The sequence below is a fragment of the Micrasema longulum genome, unplaced genomic scaffold, assembly GCF_059751315.1.
Source record: "Micrasema longulum isolate JH-2025_06_02 unplaced genomic scaffold, ASM5975131v1 h1tg001895l, whole genome shotgun sequence".
Taxonomy (NCBI): Eukaryota; Metazoa; Arthropoda; class Insecta; order Trichoptera; family Brachycentridae; genus Micrasema; species Micrasema longulum.
In genome coordinates this window covers 1-14,574 of record NW_028279069.1, presented here as the reverse complement: position 1 = coordinate 14,574, position 14,574 = coordinate 1, and the positions used below count along the sequence as shown (strand labels likewise).

General features: G+C 32.3%; 1 protein-coding gene across 1 annotated transcript; it reads left to right on the top strand.

Moving 5' to 3' along the window:
• The first annotated feature begins 2,024 nt into the window (after positions 1-2,024).
• Positions 2,025-13,043, top strand: LOC148273611 (SPRY domain-containing protein 7). Its single transcript, XM_088238430.1, has 4 exons — positions 2,025-2,240; positions 5,269-5,439; positions 11,371-11,664; positions 12,774-13,043. The coding sequence occupies exons 1-4, from the start codon at positions 2,138-2,140 to the stop codon at positions 12,869-12,871; spliced, it is 666 nt and encodes a 221-aa protein (XP_088094556.1). The 5' UTR covers positions 2,025-2,137; the 3' UTR covers positions 12,872-13,043.
• The last annotated feature ends 1,531 nt before the right edge of the window (positions 13,044-14,574 follow it).

Below are 14,574 nucleotides of genomic sequence, written 5' to 3'. Positions count from 1 at the left end.
AACAATATATTAATACAAAAATCATAGGCCTTGCATATTGTGTCGTGTAGGGAGGGGGGGGGGGGTGTAGGTTAACACATTTTTTTGCAATATCTACTGTTATCTGTTATCACGTTAGCCATATGACGCAATACATGTATACAAGTATTGATCTCAATAGCGTGTTTTCACGTATCGCGAATAACGTCGAAAATTTATTTAATATATGAAGCGCAATTTTACGATTCTAGTAATATAACTATCAATGTATAAAAACAAGTGTTCATCCATGATTATTGGGTTTAAAAATGATCACGTACAAAACAGCTCGCAGTTGGCATCACGTCACTTTGACGTCACACGTCATGCCTGATTTTAATAAAAATGAACTGCTTTAAATGACGTGACAATTTCTTCTAAATCAACCAATGACATAGTGGCGTGATAGATTTCTGGTATCCGAGAAGCTAACTCACCAATCGGTACAAAGAACTAGTGACGTCACGCGCGGAGTAATAAAAAAATAGCAAAACTTAAAAAAATCGTAGCGATGATAAAACGACACTCAAAAATACATTTTTTTTACTTAGTTTGGATAGTCTATTAACAAATAAAAAAATATAAATAAACCATTAAACTTCCCCATTATAAAAAATATTTTTTAAAATGACGGAATACACATATTTAACCGGTATTATTTTATGACGCGGTGACACGTCATATGAACTCGTCAGGAATTTAAGTTAGGTCGTAGAAACAATTAAAAAGTAAGTTGATGTTTGTTTCTATGTCAAAACTTTCTCTAGTGGGATGTCACATGATAAAAAATAATATGCAGGTTATAAGATAAAACATTATCCGCACAAATATAAATAAAATGATGGTGCTATTATGCACATTTGAAAATAAATCAATAGATAAGTAGGTAGGTACAGCATACTATATCACTATGTGGGTCCCTAAGTCAATTTGCTTGGATTATAAAAAATATGATTTTTCTCTAGAGAAACAAATGAATGAGATGTTTTCACAGTTGACTTTCAAATGGTAAAAAAAAAACACAGGTAGAACAACGATTCGTTTATAATATTAAAATATCTGAAGAGATTTTGAAGCTACAACACGATTCGTTTTATTTTGCAGTTTTCATAGTATTTAAGATTTTCTTAGCTTTTTGGCTTTTCATGTGTATTTATACACGCCATTCTGTCATTTTTCAAAGTATGTATTTAAAGCAATTTACGAGTACCTACATATAATTTATTGCAACTTATTCTTGAAAACTTAGCGTAAAATAATACTGTTTTTATCCATTTTTACCATACAATACACTAGATACAGCACTGAGCACCCGTTTTGTGTTCCATTCAACTTAAGTTCCGGAACTTGACTAGTAGTCAGTAAATGTGAAGCAGTGTAAAAGGGCATGACATACAACGTTAAATTCACAATAAGCTGGCATAGACAGTACTTTTTTTACTACGCGTTTTGCACGGATATGTTGACGTGACAAAGTTCATTTTTCATAACACAATTTCAAACTATCATCGAAGCATCATATCTAGTCAGTCATTGACATATTATTGTATCAATGACCTCAGCAATTTTGGAAAATACATTTTTTATTTAAAGCATTGCATTTTAATGCGTGATATAATTGTATGCGCGTGATATTCATTTTTGACTAAACAAGGAACGATTAATTCTATTGAACGATGTACAGTAATCATCATTCATTATAAATATCAATATATTTGTTGTATTTTAAAATCAAATATCCCGCTAATCAATGTCAAGCAATGTAACTGACAAGAAAAATAACGCGAGACAATCTATGAGAAATACAAAACCATTAGAAGTGTATACAATAGGTCCAAATACGAAATAAATCAAAACGGAGTTTTTTTTTTAAAACTGAAAATAAAAATGCATTTCTTTTTTTATAATGATAAAATTATGATTGTTATGTTCCTATACAGTTTTTTTCTCTCAAGGTTGTAGCTCTGATTTGACCGCCATGAACATATCTCCGTATCGAACTGTCAGATTTGATGTTAAAGTAATAAAGAAGATGCTACGTTTGATTTTGACGTCTACATTTTAAATTTACATTACTTAGTGTTAGGTTAGGAAAACATATTTTAAAACAAAAGGCAAAATGTTTTGTTGTTTAAGAGGATGTTTAAATGGATTTAGTCTAACTCCCAGTGTTCCGATAAGACCCAGAGAAAACCCCATACAGTTGGATACTTCGCATATGGGTAACTGTTTTGTTTACAATAATATTCGTAATACCGTTTTGTAGTTTTTTTTACCGTTATTTACTAATTGCGATAAAAAAACATAGTATCGACAATTTAAGACACATGTCTTATCGGTTATCTGTGGTAGAATTTTATTTTGGTGCATATTATGAGTTCGAAAAACGTGGGCGAAAAAAATACTTTTATCACCTTTGAAAAGGATTAACAAATAAAAATTTCAGTGATTTAAGCAGAATAATATTATTTTCATATGTGCATTTTTTATTACAATATGTTTTTATACAATATGTCTAGGTTTTGAATATTGGCACACCTTTTTTCAATTACTTTTGAATGTTATCAAAAAATACATTGTTATGTCGTATGTAATAACTGTTAAAGATTTAATTAAAAAATGTTTTTCCTAATGATTGTCAGTGAATGATGTACTGAGAATGTGCTCCATAATATAATGTAGATAAATAATACATTTATTCAGAACCATATGCCACCTCTGTTTAAACGCTTATTTTTTATTTATTTGTATTTTGCTAACTCAATTAAAATTATAACTAATCTTTGCCTTGGCAGAACGAAAAAATATTTTTGTACACTTTTGGTGGTTGAAAAGGTTTCAGAGTCCCAAACAATTATACTTTTTTTATTTTAATCCAAGTTTATTATGAATTGTGATAATGCGGTAAAAATGTGGTAAAGCAGTTTTGACTGAATGCTGTTTTACTCATGTTTTAGTTCTTGAGAAAAAATGAGATCATATTACGTATCTTAGGATACATTGCCGAGAAAAGGGTTACCACGTTCGCGAACACTTTCTTCTCAATTGAACGCAGTTATGCAGAAAGCAGCAAGTCCACAATTTTGAAAAACGAGATATTTATGTTATCGGGTGCAGTAAGGTCAATTCTATGTTCTGCTGAAAACAGTCAGACCACATTAAAAAAACTGTATTTATTTATTTATTTATTAACGGACATTGTCCATGTATACAATTTATAAGGTTTAAATATTACAATAAAAGAATAGTTTAAATACATTTAAAGAAAAAAGAAAGAAGCATTGACAAACATAAGGGACATCGAGACAAGATCTGGACTATTTATGTAGTGCTCGTTTAAATCGTTGTAAACTTAAACCAAAAAAGTCCAGATCCTGTCTTGAGTTAACAATACGACAAAGGCGGGTCATTGGAGAATTTAGGCCATAGTTTGTTCTATGCTGATCGATGAACAGTACTTCATTGTTTCTCAATCTACGAGTCGGGATATTGAATTTTACTTGTCCCAGTAATGATGGAACATCGATTATACCATTTAGTATGCCAAACATATATATGGAGTCAATATTAGTTCTACGTTTTTGTAGACTAGAAATATTTAACATTGACTCTATTTCAGCATAAGAATAATTATCTCTCTCTAGTCCAAGCATCCACGCTATTTTTCGAAGCAAGCGATGTTGGACTGATTCAATGTGATTAATGCGATTGACATAGAATGGAGACCAGACCACTGAGGCATATTCAAGAAGAGGGCGAACAGTTGAGCAATACAGAGTTTTGATTGTACGGACATTAGTAAAATCAGAGGATATTCTGTTAATGAAGCCAAATAATTTCAGTGATTTATTTACTGTATTTTTTTTTTTTTTTTAATAAAAAGAAATATTTGCGTTCTTATAATTTACCCAAATATTTAATTTTGAGGGCCATTCTCAACGAGTTGTAAATAACTCACTATTAGAAAATGGAATCAAGTTGGGGTAGAGTGGGATTCGAAATTCGTATTATCTATATGCTCGTTGTATGTCAGTTTATAGTCCAAAACAACTCCTAAATCTCTGATGGACTTGACTACATCAATTTTGGAGTTTTCTAATAGGTACTCGAAGGAAATTGGTTGTTTTGTTCTATAAAATGACATTATGTTGTTCTATAAATGTATTAATCACCATCTGAAAATGATGTCGATCACGAAAACGCCATTTCTCAATCATCTCGTTTTTCATCACTCACAGCACTAGAAAAATATCACGGTACTATAAAAATCATTAAAACTGGTCAATTACATAATAAAACTCTGGTTTTTAATATAAAAACATAATGTATTCATTGTTTATCATTTGTTAAAGTCAAAAACATTCCAACTGTTGTGAAGATGTGATTATTCAGTCTTTTCACAAAGGTGCTATTATCTCAGTTTCACCTTTCTATGGCTGGATGCTTTCTGCGTAACTACATTCCATTAATATGGACACGTATCATAACTTTCTCATATTTTGGATTATTTTATTTCCGATTTGTCTGTAGCTGACGATTTGAAGTAAATCTTATTTGACTAACCTATGGGACACTTTTTTTGCTGACTTTTTAAAGGGACACAATTTTTCATATTTCTCATTTAAATAGATTGAGTTTTTCTACTGACTTTATATATATTTGACATCTGTTTTTATTATATGCATTCAAACAAAACTTAAATCCATACAATTGTTTTTACTTTATACTTAAATTATTTTAATTTAAACTCTTTTATTCCCATAATTATATAAAATCATGATTTTTCAACCCCTGCTTGTATACAACTTAGACATTTGTTTAGTCTCCCACCAGTCTGACGATGTCGGACACGACAAAACCCGGTAAAAATAAAAAATAAAAGTGAAATAAACATATTTACGTATTTTTGTTATTATAATTTCTCATTTAGTAAACGATTTCTCTAGCCCTCGGAACAAAGGACATTGATGGTGAAAAGGTTGCTATAGCCTACATGAAACTGAAGTAATAATATTGTAGGAAGAGATATTGTGTCCCTTTAAAAAAACAATCAGCAACAAAAGTCTCCCAGTATGTTAGTCAAATAATATTTACTTCAAACCATCAACTACGGTTCGATTAGAAGTGAAATATTCCAAAAAAGAAGTAAGTTATGATATGCGTCCATGTGAGTGGATCCTATGAGAAAAAAAGTGTCCGGGAAGAATAAGAAAAGGCACTCTTCCTCATTATTGTCTTGTTGGCTTGCAGGCCATGAAGTGGTGATAGTAAAGGGTGGGCAGAGGGTCTGCGGATCAGGTTGCGCCCTCGGAAGTGCCCCGCTGGTACAGTCCAAATCCTACTTCGAGGTCAAGCTGCAGCAGGGGGGTGTCTGGGCCGTGGGGCTCGCCACGCAGAATACAGATCTAGACAGAGTCCATGGTAAGATGTGTAAAACATTTTATGTAGAAATACTTTTGATATTTTAATTATATCCAATTCTGGGCGGATGAAAAATGCAGTTCCGTGTGAGTAATAAAACGTGTGAAAAATTTATAAAAATGAACTAAGTAAATGTTCTTACTAAAAATCTACAACGTTAGATAGATTTCCGGTTTCCGGGAAGCGAACTCACTAGTCAGGACAACTTACTGGTGACAATTATACGGCGAAGTGTCTCAAAAATGTATGAATTTTTTTTTTTGAATTGTTCCGGTTCATGTGAACATTTGTTTTCAATAACCAGGCAGAAAAACTCACCGACTAACTCGTGACGTTGCAGGCGGTAAAATTTCGAAGTTTTTGGTGGGGATTTTCAAAATTATAAAACTTCAAAAAATCATAGCGATGATAATACAATACATTATTATTTTTTTTTTTTTTGGATTAGTTTGATAGTCTATTAATAGTGCGTATAGTAGCGACCGACTATTGAAATTGTTAACTTTTGTAATTATGTAGTGATAAATTAAATATATCAAAACATGGGTAATGTTTTGACTTCTATTGATGGGTAAGCTACCGTCCGAGAATTTCGACATAAATATGCGCTAGCTGTTCTACTCAAAATGATTTGTTCATTGTGTTAATTTTCTCCCATTATTATTTATGACAATATTGTTCTTTTGTGTATCCTTTCATGTAGCAATATGGTTTGTTTTATTGAAATACCAATTGTAATATGTAATTTCACTTTTAAATTTTGTTCAAATTGCATTATTGTATTATAATTTAAGGTGCATGCTAAGGAGCATTCTGATGTATTTTTACAAGTTAATAATAACCACCATTACGGAGGTTATTGATTAAAATTAAACACTTCCCCCTTCTGATCTGATCCCGGGAAGACCTTCTTAACAAACCGAGTTGTGAAGCAATGAAATAGCCTTTCTGGGAAAGTGATTGTTGCGGGTTCGAAAATCATTTGGACGAACATGTAAATTTGTAATGTTTTCCATTGATATTTTCTGTATTAAAAACGCAGTGCATTATGATCCTTAATGTTGATAGTGTATAATAATAACTGAATTCTAAACTTAATAAAACACTTGAAAGTTGAGTTGCATTACAACAAGAAAGCTCAAATGTCACCAAGAAGCGTTAAATTTCATTCTTCTGAATATGGTCTTTCCAGGTTTTTAAAAATGTTTTTATTAAATAAGCCAAAAAATAAGATTGTAACGGTATTATTATTTTTTCTGTGCGACATTCGATAAGTTTCCTACAAAGATAAGACATTTTGCACTCTATGGGACAAACTGTATGTATTATGTCACCCCGCCCTACTTGTACGCAATGTTCATTTGAAGCACACTTGTCAGGTATGATAAATTAACGTGACGCCAACTGCGAGCTGTTTTGTATGTGTTAAACTCGAAAATTAAAAATAAAAAAAGTTTTTTGTGCATTGATAGTAAAGTGATATCATAAGAATTGTAAAAATCCCCTCAAAATATTGAAAATGTTTACGATATTCTTTCTGATTTGTTGAAATACCCTATTGGAATTTTTTAAAATAATATACTTCATGGCCAGTCAAAAGTCAAGGGATCTTTCTTAGAAAAGTTATAATATAATTGTATGTATCGATTTCTGCATTCAATCAAGTTGTTCGTTTTAACTTTGGCTGCAAAAACATCGCTTATATTCAAACAAAGTCATGGACAACATTAATTCATTATTCTCGGTGCAAGATGGCTGTCGAATACAAATTCCTAATGGGCCGACCATTTCCCAATGCGCTAACTGTGTTCTACTATTGCGACACGTTCTTAATTATGAATATGTGGATAATGTGTCACAGAACAACAATATAACTGATATCAGTAACTTGCGTAATGCATTAGACATGATCTGACGAAGGGCAGTTAGAAAATTAGCATAATGGGCTTGTTTGTATGTAAGTGGTGTGATGTCACATGGATATATTTGGTAGTTTGATTACTGCTAAGTTAATTTCCAGATATTTTTGCTATAACACGAGAATTATCATAGATAAAACGAAGGTAATAGCCGTGGGCCGAAATGGACAGCAAATGGGAGTAATACAGCTAATAATTATGCTGAGCGGTTGGATTTGCTCCACACCACTCCTGCTGCATCAAATTAGTTATCCTTATTTAATGTGTTTCTCCATTCATCTTCACTTTATTTCCTTTTTTTTAATGAATTACATGTTAAGTGTTAGTTGTGAGTTTATTTTTGTTATTTTCTATAACATTTTATATGTACTTTTAACTGTATATTCAAGAGCCCTCTGGCCGTTTATTGAGTAAATAAATGATGTCAGGAGTTTGACTAAAGAATCCGAAGGAGTTTGTCTACCTTAGGAGTATGATCATCCGGGACGGCCAGTCAAAGAGTGAGGTTGAAAGCCAGGCAAGAATCGTGTTTAACAGAAAATCTAAAATCTTTTCATTAAATAATGTAGACCTGAAACTATGCAAGCTCCTTATCAAAACCTATGTATGGAGAGTCTGTACCCAAAAGAGACATAAAGAGAATAGAGACTTTCGAGAGATTACACGCATCATGAATGACAAGGTTCTTAGTAGAATCGAAGGAGGAAGGCACCTTAAGACCATCCCCAATGTGTTAGATGGACTGGACGCATAGTGCATTATGAGGGTCTTCTAATAAGTTATAATAGTTGGTATGTCTGAGGGGACGAATTACAGTGAGCGTCCTCGCCGAGACTACCTCGAAGATTTATGCGTGGATATAAGCTGCAGGTCATACGAAGAGCTAAAGAGGGCCGCACAGGACTGACCGGAGTGGCAGTGGAGATGCAAAGTTTTGCTGCAAACTAATGCATTTCAGTGGATTGAAACCAGAGAGAGAGAGTTCTTTATTTTGAAAATAATGATAAAAAGAATCTCCTCGTCAAACTTTACATTAAAAAAAATTGGGATTTAAAAAAAGAAAAGTAATTATAATAAATTTATCAAACATAAAAATAATATTATTGGTTGAATCAGCATTCACTGCGCAACACTTCACCGTGAATCATTATAAAATAAAAATCTATTTCATGTTTTCTATTTTAAAATAACACAACTTTAATTTCGGGAAAGCACTCCTCCCATCGATGGGTGAAATAAAAGTAATATTATAAATGCAGAATATTATTCACAGTGTAATAGGAATCTATACACAAAACAAACAAATAAATCAGTGGTCGGAACTAATGATGGATTGGTGGGTTATTATTCTACTTATTTAAGGTGTTAGCATATATATGGGTGCTAGTCTAGAGGAAAGATAAGGAAGCCTGATCAATGGAGGCAAAAAAGTGTTCAGTAATAAAACCGAACTTTGATATGTGCATTGACATTCACTCTGGTAAGGCGTTGACAACGTGGGTCAATGTCTAAGGTGGTGGCAATGGAGGTGAAGTGGGTTCAACATCATATTACAAAGGGAACGTTGTCAACAGATCTGTGAGGCGTGCGGAGAAGATGTGATAAATGATTCCAATGGTAAGGAGATGGATGAGACAGCTCAATGAAGGGCGTGATAATATTCATAATGATATGTGACGAACTGGTTCATTAAAGAATAGATTTAGGATTTGGTGTCTTTTTTGGTGATCTTTCAACTTTCCCGCAAGTTTGTAGATTAAATTATTCCACGATCATGCATGCATGTAGATTATTCAGACTTTGACATTTTTAATCTGTGTTGGATTTGATCATGCCATATCTTTCTCGGTTATTTTTTTTCTGCATCCTTCAGCATTCGCATCGTAAATCTTTTTAGTCGGTCTTTCGCTGTCCGTTCACTCTACATATCCAAACATTAAAAAGTATTAATTCAGTGTAGAAAACTCACCTCTGAACAGCCTAAAGTTATTCGGCTTAAGGCACAATGTAAATATGGCACGTCCAATTTGTGTGAAATGTTTGATAATGACCGAGTGTTCATTTCAAGGACCTAAGTAATTGATTTCACAACATTATAAATGGCTACTAGTTGCTGAATTTTAGGAACAAGTTTTGACATTTCCTGCTTTGTTAAACTAGAAAATAGGATTAACCCTTTTAAATTTACTAATTTCCCTTTCATATTTTAAATAGGCTTCTAAGATAATAAGTAGCCATCTCATAATGATTCCAAATTGAAATAAATCGTAATTTAAAGCAAAAAGAGCTCGCTGAAACCCAATTTTTATCACTTTGAATGCGTGTACCATGGGGTACTTGGGCCCTCGGTACATATCGATGTATTTACCTCAAAACTTGAAGACACAGGTTTGGTAGTGTATCTTTGTGATTGCTCAGGAGGATTTATCTTCAACTATACTGTTATAGTGAGGGTATAACTTTCTTATCTTCTGATTGTGATTGCACCCTAGGTGTATATTCAATATATACAAGAAATTTTTAGGTTAATTTATTACTGATATTAAAAAGAGGTTTGTTTATTTTTTAACAACTGGTATCCCTAAGTAAGTCTATCTTTTTATGCCTATGTTGGTATTCTGCATTATACAGAAAAGTTTGTTTTTTTAGATAGCTGGTTGTTTGTTTTGGAGCAAATTCCAGTAGTCCTTCTAAATGATTTTTCAAGCATATTTTAAATATATTCCACTAAAATTTAGGTAATTTGATTGAATAACCATATATTGTAAGGTTAATACACACATATCATAAAGTTTGTCAATTTATTGTCAGTTTGAGAGCCAATGTTCATTAGGAATGAATGTTAAATAATTTCTAAAGTATAAAAGATAAAAAAAATTAAAAATACTAAAATTTTTGTATTAAGCCTTGCATTAAGGGCACTGCATTGGTACACCAATCGCAGTTTATCTTGATTATTTTTGTTACATGAAGGTAAGATGATCAGTCTTACACTTCAGGTACCAGTCCAGGGACTATGAAATATTTCAGTGTAAAAATACCTTTTTTTTAAAAAATAAATATTTTACGTCAACCATGTCGGGAATTTAACCCGAGACCTCTTGCATGGTAGGCAAACGCGCTGACCACTACACCACGAGGCCACGGTCACTAATACACAATACATTTATTTTTATATCCTCTGAAATTAATTCAGGTCCGAAAGGGTTTAATTATATTCCTATTATCTCATTTTATCTTGAAATTAGTATTTTTCAGTGTTCGTCATATTTTGAAAGGCTGTATATTAGGAAGTTCAATGCTATGAGATATTGGATATAAAAATGCGGTAAAAATTACAGCATTTGATTGAATGGCAAAGTTTCTTCAAAATGTATGAAAAAAATAATCAAAGTATGTTTTAATAAAAACAAGCTACTTCAAAAAGTAACAAGTTTCAGTGAACAGCTGTTGAGAATAGCCAATCAATTATGTGTTTTGATATATTTCCGGTTTCCGGGAAGCCATGTTTAGCGTGTTTTCATACAGGGTTCACCTTTTGAATGTCAGGATGACAACTAGTGACATCATGGGCGGAGTTATTTCAAATTTAGAAAACTTTGAATAATCATAGCGATGATACGATACATAAAAATAAAATATAAAGAAACTGGGCTATGGTCCCGTGGTAGTATTGTGGACACACGGACCACATGTCCGAGGTTCAAATCCCACTCTACTATTTCTATATTTTCAGCAGAAGTTATTTAGGAATTTTATGAAATAGTCTAAAAATTTAAATATTTGAGTAAATAAGAACTCAAGTATTTCTCTTTTTCTTCAATCTATTCCCCTATTGAGCTGATCGAGTCGAAAAAATTCCTCCAGAATTCTGCTTTTATTTAAAACGATTTTACTCTTAATCTGCACACAGATTAAAGCGTTTTTATATCTCGCAAAATAAAAAGGAGATCTATACCATTTTCTATCTTTTTAGGATACAGTACCTTTGAAAAATCATTTTTCATTACAGGCGGCATGGATAAAGATTCATGGTGTCTCAACAGCGACGGCACCATACGTCACAACAACCAGGAGCTGTACCGCCTCAGCACGGAGCGCCCTGGCTCCCCAGACCTGCTGGGTGCTCCGCCCTCTCCCAGCAGCCACGCACTCACCAGCGCGGCGGGGCCCCGCACAGCCCCACGAGAAGGGGACACGGTGGGGGTGGCCTATGACCACATCCAGATCAACTTCTTCCTGAACGGGAGGAATATGGAGATCCCGGTGTCGGGTGTCAAAGGGACCGTTTATCCAGCTCTGTATGGTAAGATTTCTTTTTGTGGCGCAGTTGGTCAAACAGTCGACTGTGTAACTGGCGTCGCGAGTATAATATAATATAACCCGCCAGTTGCCAAAAAAATTTAAGAAAATTTAAATATAAATTTTTACTTTCTTCCGAATCCCCTCTTTCCCACCTGCTGAAAAACCTCTTAAATAGATGCTTAGCGGTTTTTTTTTATTTTAAACATGTATATTTTCCAAAAAAATATCTTTAAACTAGCATACATATTATTTTATTTATTTATTTTATAAATTTATTGCTAAAAATTAGTATACATACTTAATAACAGGGAATCTATATAAAACTAATTAATGTAAAATGAAAACGGAGTGTTCTCTGTTTATGATAGTCTCCATCTAACATGGCTCAGCCTGTTCTAAGATGGAGATTTTTTATCTTTAGAGCATAAGTAGTCCTATACTAATAAAACAATAACATAAAAAGGAAAAACTAAAACTACTTAATTATAAATGCCTAGCTAATTAAATGTAAAAAATTAAAAATCGTTATTATACAAATATAAAGTATATATATGTGCCAATAATACATGTTACTTAAACATAAATAATATATAATAAAAAACAATATAAAGTACTACGTGTTTCGATACGGTTGGCTGGGCGATATACTACGGATGCCTCCTGAGAGCCTTCACCACGCTTGCCTACTTTACAAGGCATCAGGTTCTCAACATTAGGCATGGGTAACTCAATTTGAACCGGTTCAAAAACACGGTTTGGATGCTTTGAGCTGTTGAGCTACAGCTTAAATTTCTAATAGGCGACTCCGTGTTTACGTACTAAATACACGCTAACAGAGCGATCTCTTCGCGCGCAATTCCCTTCAGAATACCAGCCCTGAGCTCCCAACATTTCTCTAGTTTCCTGGTACAACATTTGTCCATCCCTGCCATCCTTTTGATTTTTTATATTAATTTATAAAGCTAATAATAAAAAAAACAACAAAAATTGCCCATTGTTTTGATCTATCACGGTAATTTAATGCTCATTTTATTTTCGTTGCAAAATCTACATCACAAAAATCCAATTCTCAATTGCAAACTTCTTCATGCGTTTTGTTTCTGATTACAGTGGATGACGGTGCTATTTTGGATTTAATATTGGAAAATTTCCACTACCCGCCTCCTCTAGGATTTGAAAAAATAATGCTGGAACAATCTCTCCTCTAACTACAGCTGTTCATTATATCACCGAGTCTAGTTAGTATGCCCGCTATCTCTATATTGTGTATATGCCAATACGGAACAAAGACATAATTCATTTCTTCACAATCTCACTACCATCAATATCACAATACATATATTATAATAATTGTAAAAAATAAATGGTTGCGTTTTGCAATATATTTATTTTTTAATTGATTTGTGTGAGAATATTACAAGATAGGTTGTTACTTTTAAGAGAATATAATATTTATTTTGTGTGATAATTTAAGTCTGTATTAACTTGAAGATGCAAGAAAAAAATGCTAATTATAATTATGTTTAAGAATGCACTGAAATTTAAGACACATTTCTCGTGGCTTAATTTTCTACGTTAGAGATTGATAGATAATACACATTAATTCAAACTGGTTATTGGAAAAACTGATTAATTAACTGCTCTATGTATTTATTTTTAAAGCTGAATTAATTTCTGCTTTTTCTATTCGTCTCTTTTTTTATTTTATTTTTACACAATCTATTGGAATAACTGGTTAGTAATTTATTCTTGGAATAACTGATTAATTCATAACTGCTTATTAGAATAACCAATTAATTTATAACTGCTCATTAGAATAACTGATTAATTCATAACTGCTCACTGGAATAACTGATAGGTTCATAAATGCTCATTGGAATAATTGATTCATTCATAAGTTCTTACTGGGATAACTGATCAACTCATAGCTGCTCATTGGAATAACTGTTTAATTATAACTGATAATTTTGTGGTTATTCATTATAATTACTTTGTTTTTAACCACTTTTTTTTTCTTCTACCGATCGGTTTCAAAGCTACACGAGCTTAATTAATGAATCTTATGCTATTTTATTTTAACAGGTATTATTAAATATTTTCTAATAAATATACATCAAAACATATGGGAGCTTTTGTCAAGTCTTTTTGTCATAAGATGAAATCCCTAAATATAATAAATCTGGCATATACAAATTTAATTTTAATGATTGTGATTCAATGTACATTGGAAAAACTAAAAGAAACTTTAGTATCGGAGTAAAAGAAAATACAATAAAACCTCATTTTTACATTCCTTGACTTTACGTTTTCCTGCTTTTTACACCTAAATATTTAGGTCCCATTTTTTTCCATACATTCTCATTAAATTTTCCCCCCAATTAACTTTTTTTACGTTTTTCATAACCCCGGTTTTACGTCGAATTTTTTCATAACTCATTCAATCTGTCAAAAGACGAGCCGCGCGCTGCCGCACGAATGGAGAATAAAATCGAGGTAAATAAAAAAATGTGTAAATTATTGTCTCAAACTAAATTCAAAATAGGTGCAGTGTAATTTACCACTTTGTTCAAGTGTCTTATTTTGACATTTGACTAAATAGTTACATGCAGTTGACGCATGTTTAGGAAGAATAAAGCCTTTACATCAATAAATTACGATGCCGAAAGTTTAAAACATTGGCAATATAAATATTATTTGATGTTATACACACATAATGTGAAAAGGAGATAGTTTAAACAGTTATCATAAAAGTGTGAAACAGTCAAGGATGTAAATGACAGTTGAAATTTTGTGGTGCCATACTAAAAAAAGTGATGCCATAATAATACGATTTCCCAATATTTAGGGAAAAAATTGTTGTATGCATTTTATGCAAATTCAAAATTTTAATTTCGTGTTTTTAAGGTTAAGA